The sequence below is a fragment of the Poecilia reticulata genome, linkage group LG6, assembly GCF_000633615.1.
Source record: "Poecilia reticulata strain Guanapo linkage group LG6, Guppy_female_1.0+MT, whole genome shotgun sequence".
Taxonomy (NCBI): Eukaryota; Metazoa; Chordata; class Actinopteri; order Cyprinodontiformes; family Poeciliidae; genus Poecilia; species Poecilia reticulata.
Window position 1 is genome coordinate 26,110,376 of NC_024336.1, and position 18,531 is coordinate 26,128,906.

The 18,531-nt window shown below is 39.5% G+C and overlaps 1 protein-coding gene across 3 annotated transcripts in view; it reads right to left on the minus strand.

The window, feature by feature from the left end:
• syt7a (synaptotagmin VIIa) overlaps nt 1–18,531 on the minus strand; it is a 102,807-nt gene that overhangs the window by 37,058 nt on the left and 47,218 nt on the right. For 2 of the 3 annotated variants that reach the window (XM_008412119.2, XM_017305210.1), the window contains exons 2-3: nt 14,046–14,149; nt 4,747–4,826 (exon numbers count right to left, since the gene is read on the minus strand). In XM_008412119.2, coding sequence (XP_008410341.2) covers nt 4,747–4,826; nt 14,046–14,149 — 184 coding nt within the window. Of the gene's footprint in view, nt 1–3,438; nt 3,574–4,746; nt 4,827–14,045; nt 14,150–18,531 lie in introns of all 3 variants that reach the window. The other variant, XM_017305209.1, reaches the window with a different exon arrangement.

The window sequence follows — 18,531 nt, forward strand, 5'->3', positions numbered from 1 at the left end:
AAAAACTATCCAGGTTTGAAGCTAATAGCTGCATTGTGTAATCTACATTATTAGTAGAGTTAAACACAACACTGTTCATATACTGGCAGGTTTAGGTTTGAAATAAGTTTTTAATTTTACCAACATGTTTCTTCTGACTGAAAGTCAGAAGACATCTTGGAGTCGCCCAGAGACTCTAAAAACATGCTACACACTAGAAAAGAAAGGATAAGAAATTTATGTTTGCTCTAATGCCAGAAAACGTTTTACCTTTGACAACTGGGGAATAAACACATTTACACATGCCATTTTTTAAAATAAAATTAACTAAAAATGAATCCAGAGGTAGCTGGTCACCTTGGTGATTCGTCATTTCATACCTTTACACTTTGTTTGTATTATTCTCATCTTTTTTTAAGAAGAAAATGGCATCATCCATTGTGTTCTGCGGTAGCCACCAGTCACACATCTCATGCCTGATAGGACATTACTTGATTTGAAGTAATTTCCCTCTCACAGTCTGCTGTAATAAGACTCAGATAAATAATTTATACCGGCTGACGTTGTTATGCTTACATTATTGATCATAATCTGCCATATATAAAGACAGTCAATAGAGATTTGAGACTTTTTATCAAATTTGGCATCAAAAATGTTTAAATAAATAAAAAATAAAATAGCAATATTAGAATACATGGCTATGAAATAGGTACAAATGGAAGCAGTGAGTAACAGAGGGACATTAAGAATCAAAGGGACTAACTTGCAAAAGGGGCAAATTGAACAGCAGTAAAAACCAAGATGTATGGATACAGCACCAAAATGATGATTTCTGAGTGTGCGTGTGTGTGTGTGTGTGTGTGTGTGTGTTTGTGCAATTTTTAGACGGTCTGACTATAAGTACTTAAACTCTGGATTTGCTGATTTTTATTGTCTGCCATTTCAATAAACGTTTAATATAATAGTTATTTTTTTACAATGCTCCACCAGGTTTGCCAATAAAAGTGGAAGCCAGTATAAATACCATTTCCTTACCTGAGCAGGCTTTATTAAATTATGACGTTAATATTTCAATAGCCATAACCCTTTGCAAAGAGAATGTTATGGCTGTTGAAAATGTTAAAAAATTATCATTAAATCCACTAAATCCTTTTTTTACAGGGAGACTGACTAAATGAGGCCCGGTGTCATTACGATGACGGAAAGCTGCTCATCTCGAGGGAGTCTCAGAAAGGAAATGATTTCCCAGCTGTCTGTTGGCTTTAGCGACGTATTATTGGTGGGAGTCAAGAGGTCGACTTCGTCTCTCCCTGTGAGAAACTTATCATTACATAGTCTCACTTTGACTGAACGTCGCTACTTTTCAGGCCCACACACCAGTGATTTAGCAGATTATTTCCGCTAACCGTGTAGTAGAGAAAACTCACCACTTTTCACACATGAAGGCAGGACCTAACGACTCAGATGTTTATAGGAAGCAAATGAGGGACTTGAACGCTTTCTTAAATACTGAAATGCAAAGATCTGAGTGCAGCCTTTTGTTTTTCTGGGCAATCTGGTTAAGACGACCAATTATTAGGAGTTTTATCAGATCAATTCCCAGAATCTAAACGTCCTCTCAGGGCCCAGAGGTGACCTTGCTGGAATTTCACTGGAAATCAAGTGAGACTTTTATAGCAAGAAGGAGAAAGAAAACAGTGTTATATTGTCTCCCGAAAATGACAGAGAGCAGATGCACTTCAAGTGATTAAATGTTAGTGCAGCACACACTGTTGATATTACATTGATGGGGGGGGGGGGGGGGAGAATAAGAGAGTAAGCCACAAATGGATGTTAAGTACAGGTGAGAACTGTCACCACACTGCAACCTGGTGGCAACGGTCAACCCTCCACAACAAAAGCAACCACAACAGATATAACAGGCAGAGGACAGGCAGATTTCAAACGTAATCGAAAAAGGTTGGTTAAAAGTGTTTTTGGAGAGGAGGAAAATGAGGGTTGTCCGTCTCCATGGTCACACCATGGGCAGAGAGGGGCGAGGTTATAGGTCAGGAGTTAGTGTGGAGCAGCAGGGCTGTAGAGAGTGAGGGGGCGTCTGCGCATCACTTAAAGGTGATATCATACGTAGCCTTGCAAAAGTATTCACACTCCTTTTGTCGTTTAATGCTGGAAAACTGAAATGTGTTTTACTTTGATTTTATGGTTAAGACCAACACAAAATAAAACGAAGACGCAAAGTGGCAGAAGATTTATTGTACATCAGAAATATGTTGTTGAAATGCACTTGCATTTAAACAGCATTTGTTAAAGGCACTATTTTTGCCTTCATCGGTGTAGCACATCTAGAAATTTAATTTTATGCTCATTCTTCTTTCCAAACAGATGAAGCTCAGCCAGAATAGATGAATGGCATCTGCGAACATCCGTTTTGTAAATCCTTACCACACATTCATGAAGGTCTGGACTTTGACTAGTCCATTCAAACACATGAGTATGCTTTACTCTAAACTACCACATTGTAGCTGTGGCTGTATGTTCAAGATCATTGTCCTTCTGAAACGTTGCCCTCTATTCCATTTAAGTTGTGAATCTCCTCAGCTCTTCCACAGCTACCATGGGACTCTTGGCTCTTTGACTTGTCTGGCCTCGTTCACCTCTGAGGTCTTCACAGTAAAAGGAGAAAAACAAGCAACCGGCTAATTAGATGACAACCGACTGCACTAAAATGTATTTACAGACATCAGGAAAAAAGGCATATTCTTTTTTCCTTCCGACAATATTTTAAAACAATTTATCATTTTCTTTCAGATTCACAATCATGCTTTACTTTGTGTTGCTTCTTCACAGTTTGTGGATGAAATATGTGTGAAATATGAAGGGGTGTACATACTTTTGCGAGGCGCAATATGAGGAGAAGCAGCAGAAACATGCTGGGGGGCTTTATGACTGTGCTATTTTGTTGATGCACTAATAGTCAGATGCCTTTAACAGGATGCTGTAATGTGCATAAGTGGCATTTGCTGTGCTCAGATTTCCCAACCAGAGCCATCATTAGCAATCATTTGTGCCCTTCAGTGTGTCAACAGTGGTCGGGTTATTATCATCATCATCATCGTTGTTGTTGTTGTTACTACAGATGATGGAAATGACGTTATATAACAAAAGCAGGTCAACAAATATGCACATTTTTATTGCATTTACAAAATGAGTGTTTCAGTAAATATCCTCGTCATCCGTGAGAAGATTTGGTCTTTAATGTATGGAAATTATCCACATCCAATCATAATTTGGGTGAGTTTGCTAATGGCGATGACAGCAAAGCAGGTGAAGGGAATATGTGGGAAGGGGAAGATGGCGAAAGAAAAAGGGAAAGGAGGAAAAGAAAGAGCAGTGCTGCCCCTGCCTCATTACAGCCCTGCCCAGAGGGAAGTCTCTTACCAAACTTGGATCAAGACTCACTTGAGCGTGAGGCGAGGATCTCCATATGGGGCATAGGGAGAAATGTTTAGTACAAACTCCTTGGGCGGATAGGAGCTCCACCTCTGCTGCACTGTGCTGCTGTCATTGTTATTCCAAAAGTCTCTGTCTAGATCACTGCGGCCAAAGAGAGAGACAAGTCAGAGCAACACAACTACGGACAGACCTGGCACCAACCGAGCATTCACATCACAGGCCGTCCTGGGGGCTTGGCTGGAGGACGAAGGTTGTTCTCGCATCGACGGAAACACAGCAGGCCCAGATTTAAAGTCTGTTTCTCTACCTGAAGCAGACAAGTCGTCGTAGAAGGTGTATTTAAAAACACATTGGCGGTTATTCGGGGTGGCCAACTGCACAGACATATTTGCAAGAAAAAGACTCAAAAGACACATCATAACAATAGAAAAATCTCGACGCAGAAGTGAAGTCTGCACCCCAACCTTGGTGTTAAGAGAAGTGAGAAAGAAAGCAAGAAAGCAAGAAACACAGTGCAGAGAAATTACACACATAGTCAGAGAGTGCAGTGAGCAGAATCGCTAATAAAGTACAAGTCACACAGCAGCGGTCAGAGTCGTAGCACAGGGACAGAGCAGAAAGGAGGAAGGAGTTGGAAGCTGAAATGACCAACAGAGCAAACCAACGCTGCTGGAGCCAGTCAGAAAAAAATAAAACAAAAACACAAAACTTAAGAGATCCAACAAACCAAGTCAGAATGCATTTACAAGCTGAAGCCCATTTCAGTGCTTAAAAACTATACATACAGAAATAAATAAAACACACACTGAAAGTAGCTGAGGCAAAACCAGGCTAAAGAAGAGAATGAGCAGGTTATTACTTGGAAATACAGCAGCACACACAGGAACAGAAACATGACCTATCCGGCTTCATTTACCAAGACGATAAAATGCCTTTATCTCAGTTTCATTCCTGTAAGAAATGTGAGATTAGCATCACCCCCAAAACAATCAGACTTCAAGCATTTCACAAAAAGTCTTTTGCCTTGAACCTGCAGCCTCTTGAGCTGTCAAAGGATTTCATCCACAACAAAGATCTTCAAATGTGAAATAATGCAGATTAAATCTGAACTGATTGAATCGCTGTCCTGGCATTACGCTGCTCCCCATAACACTATCCTTGTGGAAATTGTCACATAACAACAAAAACAAAACAATTAATGCTCATTTTTCTGCGTCGTTTGCGTGGATGTTCATTGGGGCGGACTGAAAGCCGAACCAAATCGAGCTCATTATCACCAGACTGTTCCACCCCAACCAGTTACCAGACACTTACTTGATGGCTTTCTTCTCCCCTCGCCCACGTGCAGAGTCTGGAGTGTCGGCTGTTTCCACTCCCGGCTTGTTCCTCTTTCCCTGGAGCCAAACGGAGAAGGGATGGGTTGACGAGGAAAACAAAGACACAAAAAGGTTAGCCTGGATTTCTCCTTTGAAGCTCTGTGTTTTTGCTGTGCTAATTTCAAGTGTAAATGCCTCTCCCATTATCTCAGGAACACTGTGCCGTCACTCCTCATGATACTCTGATTACACTAATCAAAGTCAAATCAAATCTGCTGTGAAGAGTCATTTCTGACTATGATTATCATTCGCACCACCCCGAAATTTACATGGCAATTGCCTCTTTGAGGTAATCCGGCGGGTCCTGGAGAGTGGCATTCCTAAAAGTCCCGCACAAACCTGATTTCAAACAGCTGGAGCATGACCTGCAGTAACCATGGAAATAATGGCAATTTAAAGGGCTCAAAAAGTAGGTTCTGCTGTGCGCTTTCTTCTGGAAAAGCTCATTACTGTTAAAGGCGCCTCGCACGTGTCCTGCTGCAGGTAATCTCTACTGACACTTTTATACGAGTGGAACGGGTTGGGAATCAGTCCAAAGCTGCTCTTCCACACACAAAAAAAAAACATGAACGTAACACTAAAAGTGATGCTCTGACACACACAAAGAAGACGGCACGCTCCTCCATCCCTTAAGTTCGACTCTATGTTGACTAAAGGTGCGATCCCAAAGCTCAGCTGGTTTACTGGGAGTTAATTGAGCTTACAGCCTTAGACATCTTGGTGTAGCATAAAGCAGCATACTTGGGTCATACAACTATAGCGCAAAAAAATAGCTAAAAATAGACATATTTTCATCTCACCTTGTCACGTCACATGACATGAGGGGATCAAATGTTTTTACTAATATCTAGCCCTCTTTACTCTGATACTCTTGAATAAATCCAGTGAAACCAATTACTTGCATAAATCTTTCCACCTGTAGAGTCCATCAGGGAGGAATTTAATCGTAGCACAAACGTGGCTGTTCTCTGAAGGTCCCAGAAAGTTGTTGAAGCACATTAGTTGGCATGCAGCAAGGAAGACCAGGGAACATAAAAGAGCTGGCATAAAGGTGTGGAATACTTTAGAGCAGAGTTAGGTTATACAAACTAAAGTCTGGATAGCTTAAACAAAGCCTAAAAGAAGTTTGTTGACCTTATTGATAAGCAATAAGTTCACTGACATAAATTACTCTGCAAATGTGCATAATAATCACTGACCTCTAAAGAGAGTAACAGGCAATTTATCTATATATATAGTTTATAATTTTACATTCTTGCATTTTTTCATTTTTTTTACAACATTTTTAATATTTATCATCAAATGCTTTTCATTCCCAAAAACTGCATACATTTTTTTTTTCTTGCCAAGCGGCGCATTTGGAGTTTATGTTTCCGAGAATCAAGCTCACCCAAAAACTGCAACCAAATCCCAGACTTACGTGGATTTTGGTTTTGTTGCGAAGTCAGAGTTTACAAAAGCTCTGCTGAGAAAGAAAGATAAAGGCCAGAGTAGCAAACAGGATCATATCTAATACATACCCGGACACTAAGCCGCTCAAGTCTTGTGTGTTCAGTTCTAATCTAAACTGGAAAGGTCAACAAATGAATAAACAATGACGGAATAACCAGTTAAAACGCTTCGGAACAGAGAGGGCCAGAGAATGACACGCTGAATTTCAAATGAACTGCTTATAATACACACACAAAAAATGTGCGCCAATCTATGTGTGTGTGTTCCCACAGGAGCTCAAAATGTGTCTGAAAACTATATAAGATATAACTTGCAAGGAAAAGAGATGGACTTTTCCAAAAAATTTTGGTCAATCTACTGCAAATTCTTTTGCATCGCAGTTATTTTGGATGTGCTTTTCTTTGCAGCGAGGACAAACTATCAAACAAAACTAATGTTTCATTCATTGCAATTGTAAAATTTTCTGGAAGGTGGGAGATGAGCAGAGGTCCCGCGCCAAGAAAGACGAGCGAAAGCTGAAAATGGAAATCAAATTGAAAAACAAAAAGGAGGCCTGACCACAAGGAGTGAAAAACAATGACGGCGCAGAGCAGCTTGTGAAACAATGGCAGGGGAGGTAGTAGAGGAGAGAGAGACAGGTGCAAATGAGAACTGAGTGAAACAGTGAGTGACAGACAGTCCCAAGTGGGTAGGGGTTTAAAACGAGGAAGAAGTCATCCGTTCTGCAGTGCGACGCAGCAGTCTCACGGAGAACACACAGCATCCAAAAAACCAAAAATAAAGAACTTCTGTACAGCGTCCTTCAGGCTCATTCACAAGATCGGACAGCTAAAAGTCGCTTTCTTCTCCTTAAATAGAGTAAGGCAGCAGAAATCTATAAAGGCTGATGTGACAAAGCTGAGCAGTTATTACAAAATAAGACGGAAAACAAAGGAGAAAATCAAGTCAATACCTCCAGATCCAGGTTATAGAAAACCAATAGCAGACGATAAAATTCACCAGCTGGCTTTTTGTTTTCAGACTGAAGGCTTCGGCGAGGTGTTGCTGTGAGTCAGCACTTCATAATAAATTTCACAGCAAAACAATGGATCAAATAATGAAATAATCCCCAAAATGCTTTCTGGCAATCAGACATATCATGACTTATATTCTGCTGGGGGTGTTCCAGTTAATTAAGCGAGGCTCAGATCATTTAGTCGCATTCAGTTCTAGCAAATTCCCAGAGTAAAGCATTTGTTTTGAAAGAATTAAATAATTAGTTTTTAAAAAACAAATTAGTTTAATGAATAAATTAAAATAAATATTTAATCAGGTTCTGAACTGGCTGTTTTAAATTATGCTACGATTTCTTATACGAGTTGTGCTTATATTATGAATTTAGCACGTTTCTCTGGATAAGTGCTTTGTCTCAATTCTACAAATAGATTTTGGAAATTTAAAAAAGAAAAAAAAAATTAAGTTTAACTGACAAAACTTTCTAACTGTAATATTTGTCATGACGGAAATAAATAATAATAATAATAATAATAATAATAATAATAATAATAATAATAATAATAATAATAATAATAATAATAATAATAATAATAATCTCCATATGTTTATTCTATATATTGTAACAGTTTAATATGAATAAAATAAGCATCATCCTCTTGATGAACAAAAAATAAATTGATAGAGATTTTGCACTTGATGCGTTACTGTTGGTACCAAACGGCATACGTTTGTCCAGAAATTGATGATCTATGCACAGTTATCTTTCTGTTGCCTGGTTTTTACTCCAGCTGTGACGTTTAGATGTTGGGATCAGAATTTGGTGTAAACAACATCAAATCACGAATCCAGTCTGAACGGTATCAGACTGGTAACAGTGATGAAAAGCTATGGTGGATATTTTCTCACCACACTTTGGGTCCCCAAGTACCAAATTAACAGTTTAAATGCCACAGCCTACCAGATTACTGCTGCTGATCTTAATCACCACAGGAAAGGACAGCAAACTCTGACGGTTACTTCCACCAAGATAACACGCCATGTCACAAACCTCTAACCAGCTCAACTGGCTTCCTGAACATGACGATGCACTCATGGTACTCTGAGGGTCTCCACAGTCACCAGATGTCAAAACCCTTCAAGATGTTGTGGAACAGAAGATTTCTATCAAGATATGCAGCTGACAAATTTTCAGCAATGGCTTGATGTTCTAAAGTTAATTTGGACCAAAATCTCCAAGGGATGTTGCTTTTTTTATTAATTTTTTTTTTTTTAAGGAAAAGCAATTTCATAATGGCTTAGGGGAAGATACTGTGGAGCATTCACCATCAATAAGTCTTTTGCAAAGCTAAATCACCACAAACATCACACATTTTGGCAGCTCTGACGTTTACTGAAGGTAGCACTGGTGTTGTAGTCTGAAGGCTGGCAATTAAAACAAATTGGTGCATACACCGGTTTTCTGCTTCAAAATGTTCGGAAAACTGGCATAACATTGATGCAGTTTTATGCTACCTGAGACAACAACATTGTTTGGGTGATGCTGCATACAGAAGACTTTCCCATTTTCCACACTGCACACACCTCTTTCGTGACTCTCAAAACAAAGTGGGAGCAGCAGGATGGCGCAATACAGAAGGAACCTTGCAATACAGAAGGAACCTTACAACACTTAGGCACTGATGAGGACGTTTTGACTTGACAAAAGGGACGGGAAGTCAGCAAATGCTTTGTTTGGAGGAAGCAGCAAGTTTAGTTACTGCTGCAGAGCTGCAGATGAGTAAGAGGAGATGTGGTCTTGGACCGCCTGCGGTGATGCTGAGAGTTTTGCGAAAGAGTCCCAACATGAGAGGAGGCAGAGTTAAAAGCATGGCTCTCTTTCTGTCTCGCCCAGCAGCGCACTCGCCTTCCAACACCCAGCTGTGTTTGTTTGCCATGAATTAACAGGCAACAAGAGTAGACACGCTCACTCAATGTTACCAGAAACCCTCCACAATTAAAAAGGAGTCAACTATTAAAATGGCCGTGAAATCAAGTGATTTATATTTAGCACCAGTCAAAATCCTTTTTATATACCCGAATCCTGCTGTTGTATTTTACACTTAATCTTGTATTAAATCCTCCAGGAGTCGTTTCACAGCTACCTTTAAATGTCTTTGATTCGTGATTGATATAATTACGATACTTCTCTCTCACACGATAACAGCTGGCAGAATGCTAAAGGGAAACCCTGAGTGAGCGCTGTGAGTGTGGTCTGGTTCAATCTTAACCCCACTCACAACTATGTCACGGATCAAACAGCAACAAGGTACACAGGAGCAGGTGGGGGGTTTCTGAATGCCAAGCGGCCACTGCTGCTCAAACAGATGTTAGAGCTGCACCGCTTCTGAAATCTGAAAATCTCTCCCACTACCGGCAGCACAGGGCCCCGCTGACACCCATCAGCTCCACCACACAGGAGCCCAATAATCACATTATCAGAGATTAATGTATTAGTATTTGTTGTTTTCTTTGCTGTTGTCTCCACTGGGATTAAATCAGGCATTAAACAACACCAACTATGCGCTTGTTCAAAATTCACCACACCTTATGAATCTTTAAGCCACAACAAAGTAAAGTATTCTTTGTGTTCTACTTAAAAGAGGAGCTTTATTTTTATTTTTTTTAAGCAGGATGACTTCATGTGAGGACCGTTGAAACAAAACTCATTGCACCAGTTTGCCAAAGCTAAAATACCAAAAGCAACACTTGCCCAAAAACATCTTGTCTATTAACCTATGAATCATACCAGAAACTGGAACGGGTCCACTCGCAAATGACACGTGAGGCTCCAGGCGAGCCGCTTGTTCTTATAAAAGCTGACGCTGTCTAAGAGTACACTCGGAAATATCCAAAACGGATGCCTTGGACACGAGCTAAGGAAGCGTGCAGGGAGCGCGACCTTATGGGAAATGGAATACAGATGGCTTTTTATAATAAAAGAGTTTAGCTGAAAGGAAGCATGTTTATGTAATGCTGGTATGAACTGAGGGAACATAAACCTACAAACAAAGCATTTCTATACACCTAGTTAGTAAATTACTAGTCTGCATGTGAATAGTCTATTCTAAGGTTTAAAACGGTTGTGATGTGAACAACTGAGATTTGCTAAAGATCATCATCATCATACATACGCAGTTATTTGTGCAGGATCCCATAGAGGCTAATGTCTGCTGCAATGTATCAGTGTCATCCACCGTTACAACTTGTCCCTTAAACATATTATTTCTATTTTATTTCACCATTAGATGAAAGTTTTGTTAGCAAACCCACCAAGACAAGCCAGTGGCCAATCTAACCTGATAAGCCAGATAAGGAGAAGGAGGAGCATTAATCAGAGAAGCCCATCCATAGACAAGTGTCAGTTGTGCACGCCAAACATTATGGAACAGTGACAAGAAGAAAGACTTTTGAAAGGAAGCCTTAAAATCTCCCACTTGCACTTTGCCACAAGCAAGTTTTAGCTTATGGCTTGTCAAAAGGCAAAATGTTTTGTAGAAAACTAACATTTACATATGTGAAAAAGCTGTTTTTAACCAGATTAACATTATTTGTGCTTCCTCAAACGGCAGCATGTCATCAATAACACGTTTCCCATCAGAGAAATGAGCTCTATTCATCTCGGTCACACTTAATTATTTTGTACATTAAACAGCTGCGTTTAAAGTGGTTTCACACCAGTGGGCTGCTGACATTTTTTTCTCCAAAGTAAGTGGTCCAAAGAATACAAAGCGCTTTAATTGACATCTCAATTCCTCCCACCTCGTCCGCTACACATACACACACACAAACACAAACCCAGAAGGTAACTAGATTCACCGATATTAAAACAAAAAGGCTGCTTTAAATGCCGCCTCATGAGAGAGGGAAGAGACTCGTTCTGTGTGGTCGACGGCGGCCATCACCGTGTTGTGAGGTCAGAAAAATTGTCACTTAATCTCAACTTGCAGCTGCAGCGGGACTGCTTCGCAGCACCGTCAGAGGATAAAAATAAGATTCATCTGCAGCGGCACTCAGAGGAGGACCTCAGAGACTTCCCATGACACTGGCAGCAGAACTACCTCTATTCACCACAGGAAACTAGAAGAAATTCACTGCTCCATTTATTTTAAGGTGGAATATCAAATATAATGTGATGCTGAAACAACACAGAGCTTGTCCTGAACCTGCGTCCCATTTCAGCAAGGATCATTTACCTGCTATGTGTTGTAATGACATCAGCAGGTAATCCAGGCACAGTCACCTTCTTGGTGATTGTAGCACTGCCGATGGCCGTATATAGCGAGGCATAGTGTGTGTAGAACCTGCTGTACTGTCGAATTCTGTTATTAGAGCGACTTGGCAGAGCAACACTGAGCCAAAAAAGAGATTGAGGTGATATTAAACTTGAAGCAGGTTTTTGTTGGTTGTAGTACTAGGCATAAAAATCTGAAAAGAATCCTTTAAGACGAAGTGGCATTCAGGCTTATTGGTCTGTCTGTGTGATGAATGGTGGCTCCTGTTTAATCAATTACATTTCATACCACATAATTCCAATGACACGCCCTCTGTCAGAGGTCAGTCTGCTTCATCTGGGCTCAGAGAGACAATTTTACACACATACTGTGCCTGCGCTGTTGTTTACTCATGTAAGTCAGTTTTTAAAGTACTCAGCTACTATAAACTATAGAGGTGCACCAATGAGATTTGGCTCTGACGTTGCACTGACAAAGTTAAGGCGCTGCTAGTTCTTACAGAGCATTCTGGTTTGCTAAACCTCCCAAAAAAATCCAAGCACATGTTGGTTTATACATTTATACAGTGAAATTCAATTCTGCATTAATTTCATAAGATTTTATACCTCTTCCAATTGCATATGATTCGGTTTCTTATTAAACTGAAGTATGTTTATTTAATCCCTTGCTAATGGATATTCAATATGTTCATTTTCTTGTAGTAAAATATGAAAAAAAAATATAGGAAATTACTTTTAATCACTGGTTTCCAAAGTAAATCTTATTTAGCATTAAGTTGAGAAAAAAAAAGTTCAGTGACAGTCGGCTCCTTTTGTACCTGAAGAAATCAACTATGAAAATATAAAAACTACATATGCCCAAAACAACTTCGATAGAATAAAATTCTTAAAAAGTTACATTTGTCACATGACCCCTCTCTTTACTCAGCTGGCATCTCAGATTTCTAAATTGTTTGCATTTATGTAATTTGTTTCCTCTTTTGCGTTGCATGATTAATCCTTCTTGGTGCCTCTATCTCTTTTCTCTTCCTCCCCTGTCTTTTTTTCAACTCTTTCCAGAATAACTATTTTGCAATAAATTAGCCAGTTTTCTGAAGGTCAGCAGATCTACGGAGGGGAGATCCTGCTGAAATTGATGATAAATTAACACTGCATAGTCAAGTAAGTTGAGAAAATTCTTATTTTTTGGATGCAATATTTGCCATATTAGTGAATTTATCAAGCCATGTTTTTATTTGTTTTTTCTTGCCAACTGTGGCAGGATCTGTCCTCCATACATTTTGTCATCACACTACATCTGCATCTCTTTGTTAGCTGTAACCTTCACATGCATGTGAACATTCAAATCAAAACCTAAAGTGTATCAGATCCTAAACAGACAACAGGAACACTTTTTACACTTCAAATGACTTATGTGCTCATGTTTCAAAAATATTCCAGGAGAAAAAGTTACCCCTTCAACTAATAATAATTACTTGACTGTAACACCTTTTGAAAGATATTGCATCGCAAACATTTGAACCCCTTTTGAAATTAGAACCAGCATTTCACACCTTTTTGTGATGCCTTTTAGAAATAAGCTCATTACATTGGAGCCCTCTGTCAAAGGCATTTAAACAGACGGTATGAATCCAGGCAGGAGAAAGCTTACGTTTGCAGCCACCGGATTAATCTGCTCAAGTGTAAATAAATGTGAATTGGGCTGATAAAATTAAGCTCACACAGCTGCACAAATAGAAAAACATCACAAATGTAGGAATACTGACAACCTAATGGTGTAATAATTACTAATAGATACAAAAGATACTACTGAAAATGAGAACTTTCAGTTTTTATGTTAAGTTAATCTTAGCCTAAATCATCTATATTTCAACAATAATTATTATGAAGGCAGGAAGTGCACCAATTAGTAACTTGACTGATGGAAAACCTTTTGTTTATGAATGATGAATGCAGAATCTCTGTCATCCAGGAAGATTCACATTGTAGCTTTGATGCTTAACGTTCACAAACATCAAGGTTTGTGTAATGTAAAAAATGGACCACACACATTTTAGCCTTCAGTGCTGAAAGACGGCAAATTAAAAATACTGAATACTACAATTCAATCAAAATGTGCATCAACAGGTATTATGTGTGCACTTTTATCCAACAAGGTTATTGCGCCTTTTTTCCCTTCCAACTAATGTCTTTGTTCAGAACATGTGCATGATTTTTCTCTATTGTTTCCAATGGTTCACTGATTATCTAGATGTATTAAAGGGGCAGAATTATGTCTTTTTCAGGTACATAGTGCAATTTTATATCACAATCCAGTATCTCTGTTACCTCCATTTATTATTGTGCACTATTAGGAGACTGCAGCTTCATTCCAGGAATGTTTTTGATGAGGAAATAATGTGAAATAAACCTAAAAAGAAAAAAATAAGCACTCAATATCTTCCCCTTTTAACACTTCAAGTTGTAATGTAACGCAGTGTAGATTTAAAGCTTTTGCTTGTATTTGTACGTAAACTTACCAGCTTCCGTTGACACCAACCACAGACGCCACAAAGAGCCACCAGCCAAACCGCACAAACTGTCACTGCGAGGGAGACCAGGAACACACTGAGGGACACCGAGCCTGGACACACAACGACACGTAAGAGAGGAAAAAGATCAGTGATGTCTTTTTTGGGAGTGAGCAGGGGAGACATACAGGTGCTTAAAATGAAAAACACGGGTTGATTACATGCCACTGTAAATGCTGTCAAACGGAAAGCGTCTCAAAATAGAGCTGCGCCTTCTCCCCTGCACGATTAATTGAATCACCAAGCTGGGCTGCCTTTTTTTCTTTCCTTTTTTTTTTTTTCCACATTCCATCGTAAGCTGAGAAATACAATCTTACTGGCCTCCTTGCAGGAGCATTTCAATACCTTTTCAATACGGACCTGAGGCAGGCATCAGTCAGCCGCACACACGTCACTGTCATGGTGTCGAGGCTTGTTAACTGACAGGCTGAGAGTGAAAGGGTGGGGTGTGGGTGGTGGGGCGGATGGGAGGCTGGGGTGACAATGCAAGAGAGCTCATGATTAATGGGCAGCAGAGGATGCCCAGGGAGTGTGGTGGCTGTGGAAGACTCATAAAAAACACCATCCACTGCTTCCCCTGGTGTGTGGAATTTTTCAGAATCCACATTTTAATATCTTCACTTTGGATGACGGAGATGCTCAGCCTAAATGATGGGGGGAAAGATGCTAATATGTTGAAATTTGGTATTTCATTACCTAACAGTTCCTAAATAAACAGCAATATGCCAGAGTACACCTCCAAGCCCGCTCAACGAGAAAAACTGACAAACGGCTCAGCCTTCCTACACCAACTGGGTCTGTTCTCGTTTCCCCAACAGCTATCTCTCTCCCTTTCTGTGCTTGTCACAACTTGCCTTTTCATCATATTTCTCCATTCTATCTTTGCGTTTATTCTCCTCCTCGCCAAGACCCGTGGGAGCAGATTAGCTCAGAAAGGAGCAAAAAGTGGCAGTGAAGTTGTTTTATGTGGCAAAGCTGCCTCTTTCTCTTCAGCTACTGTTTCAGAGCCAGTGAGTCCACTTCAGAAACCATGACCCCGCACAGACCGGCACAGAACATGGATGAAAAAAAAAAGAAAAAGAGCAGGAAAAAATTAATGAGAAGAACACAGTGATTAGGCTACTAGATCCAAACCAGCTTCCCCAAGAGCAAAAAGACTTTTAGTTTGCACTAAATACAACAAATAGGAAAAAATAGGACACAACTCTTTGCTGGAAGATGTTTTTTCTCTCTCTCTCTTGTATTATGCACACAGTTTAATTTCACCAAACTCGGATCCAGAACCGCACAGCATTCTGGGAAATGTAGGCAAAGAAAGGGCATTAGCCGCTCAGTCTGTCATGGCCAGCTGAACCCTTGTTGAGTTAGTTGGCATCAACTAACTCATTTACTCTTTGGTTGCATAGCAACTAACTCACTCTTTGGTTACCTAGCAACAACCTGCAAGGCTGGCAGTAGTTTAAGGTTTCGCCACCATTCTGCATAACTGCGTAATAAACAACAATGGTGTGGAGTGAAAACCATGGAAAAAAGAGGAAAGGTCACAGCACCAATATGTAGTATTTCAGAAATTTAAAACCAAAAATGTATCAATATTTATTAATACTGACATGAAACTCTTACATTGTGATACGTTTTTAAGCCACATCGTCCAGCCCTATGTTTTCATAATTTTTACCCTCTACTATACTATCATGACATTCTCATACCAAACCTATTAGTCCATTAAAAACACTTTTTTTGTCCTGTTGGGTTTTTTAACCTGGAAATGACTTAGATGTGAGTGAGTGAGTTAGTGCTCATCTGATGTATTGTTATCTGCTGCTGTTTTTTTGGCTACAAATGTTCCATTGTCATTTTCTTCTCTATACATTTTCTGGCCTTTCTGTAACTCTTTCGTCATCTTCTCCATCCGCAAATCCATGAGCAGTGTTGGAACTCCTTCACTCAGTGGATTTTGTCTTTGTGTTCCTCTTATTGTTGGATTTATGATTTTGGATTCCCTGCTTTGGGTTTTTGTTAAGTGAAATAAAGCTTTTGTCCAAGTCTTAGCCTGTAAGCCTGCATTTTGCATCCTTCCAACATTCCTCAGCGCTTTAATCCAATATTTTTATGATATATTATATGGATATGCCTGTTTTTCATGCTTGTTTTACGTCCACAGTGAGTGATTATAACTGAATGTGTTTGGGAATAAGTGATAACACACTCTTATATCCCTGCCCCCTCATTACCAGATGGGAGTTCGATATTTACTGAAGACCTATTTATGATTCAGGCAAACTTTCAGCTGCCGTCCACTGAGTAAACCCTAAATAAATGCTATTGTTGACTTTTAAGATGAACTTAAAAGTCAGTGCATCTGCGTGGCTGACTGAGTAAAAGAGTCAGCCACGCAGACTCTTTTACTCTGCATATGCAGAATCTTTGGAGATATTTAAGAAAAATACCTCCAACCCTAAATGCTGTTTTCTAAGCAGAACCTTGTAACTAAATAGGTAACATGACTTGACTTGCTCCTCTGTGTTTGTTATATCATGGCCGGTGTTTATTCATCATAACAGCATCTACCAACTGTGTTTTGAAGGTGGATTGCACAGTTGCTTGGCAGGCAAGCGTGAATTCACACATTTAACTAACATGCACATTTATTTCAATGACACCATTCAGCTGGTTAGGAGCAAAAACAGCCAGTCCTCTTGGGAAAAAGGGTGAGCAATTTTTATTTTTAGAAAAGACATCAGACTTATAAAGTGCTTTATTATTTTAAAGCGGATGAGAATTAAAAATTTACAGTAATAGAATCTACTTGAGTATTTTTCTGTGGAACAAATCTTCAAATTATAAACCTGTCAATTTGCAATCTAAAATATTATTTAAAAAAATATTAAAAATTCAGCTTGAGAGGCTGAAATACCGAGGTGCAATGCTACTTGAGACGCCATTGCCTAGTGTTTGCAAACCAGCCAATCCCAGAGCATCATTCATTTTACTTGGTGCTGATTGGTTTTAACCACCAAGTGTGGAAATAAAGAAGATTTTAGATATTACTTGTTCTGGAAACAAAAAGGGTCCCTTTGCTGTAATTAATCCACGTTTTGTACAGGATGGAATTAAAAACATTATCTGGAAACATTTTCCCAGCATTTGCTTGAACTGTGCCTAGAGCAAATAACAGTGGTTATTATAACAGCAACTGTTCGCAAAGCTACTATATACTTTTAAAGACCTAGGTTTTGTGTTACCATATATTTTGCACTTCAACAAAGAGAACAACCAAGCTGTTGGTTTGAACGTAAAGAACTTATCTGACCTGAAGTCCACAGAGTTTTGGGGATAAATTAGAGCGAACACTGCAAACTGGGTCTTCTCGTCCAACATCAGTGTCTGACATTTCAAATGTGGCTCTGGAAGAATGGTCAAACATTCCTGCAAACAAACTCCAAAACCTTGTACAAAGCCTTCCCAGAAGAGCTGAATTTGTTACAGCAGTAAAGAGTGGACAGTCATCAGAATAAACTAGATGGTTTAAGACCTGGATGGCACTCAAGCGAATGAGTATCTTTGGGAATACAGTATATTGACCTTATGATCTGGGAAGGCCATCAGTTTAGGCACCCCAGAGTAGTTACTGTGAGAAATTAAGGGACTTCTCAAACGTACATGAATAAATCAAAGTAAATCAAACATTTTAACATAATACAAAGATAAAAAAAAACATAAATTTTGCACAATTAAATAAGCAGAAAACAACGACCTCCATATGACAGCACTGAAGCATTAATTGTGCATTTGCAAGTTAAATAAATACTGTGGTCCAGTCAGCAAAATTTATGGAAACCACAGTTACATATTGTTTTTGCTTGCCTCCACTAAAAGATCCAGGTGTTCCGATGTTGCGAAAATGTGCAAGCTGTTCTTGACGCTAATATTTTTTTTTTCATTTTACAAACCTAAGGGATGTGAAAAACCATGGAGATAAACTTCCAGATAAAAAGTAGAAGGAGCAGAGTCTCTCTGGTCAATGGTTCAGAGCTGCCAACCTCTCCAATAAGTGTCAGCCTGTAGCCAGACAAAGAAGACGATGGAATCGTCTCTAAAACGCAACAGAATGACATTTTACTTATGACTGGATTAAAAATGCTATTTAAAAGAAGAGATGGAAGATTTCAGATGTTTTCTGTGGTGCCTCAGGAATCCAGCAAAGCTCTCAGTGCAGAAACATAAACACTACACTATCTTTGTTCATCCCCCGACTACAAATTGTCATGTCGGTTTTAAGGTTGCGAACCCACATGCAAGAACACAGTCAGACAGAGYGAGTCAGAAACAATAATGTTTATTGAAGGATCAGGGAGCTGGTGGCGAAGCCGAATCGGCGGACCGGTTCTTCTACTGCCAACGGGAAAAAGCAGGGTTAGCGAGAACTCAGCGG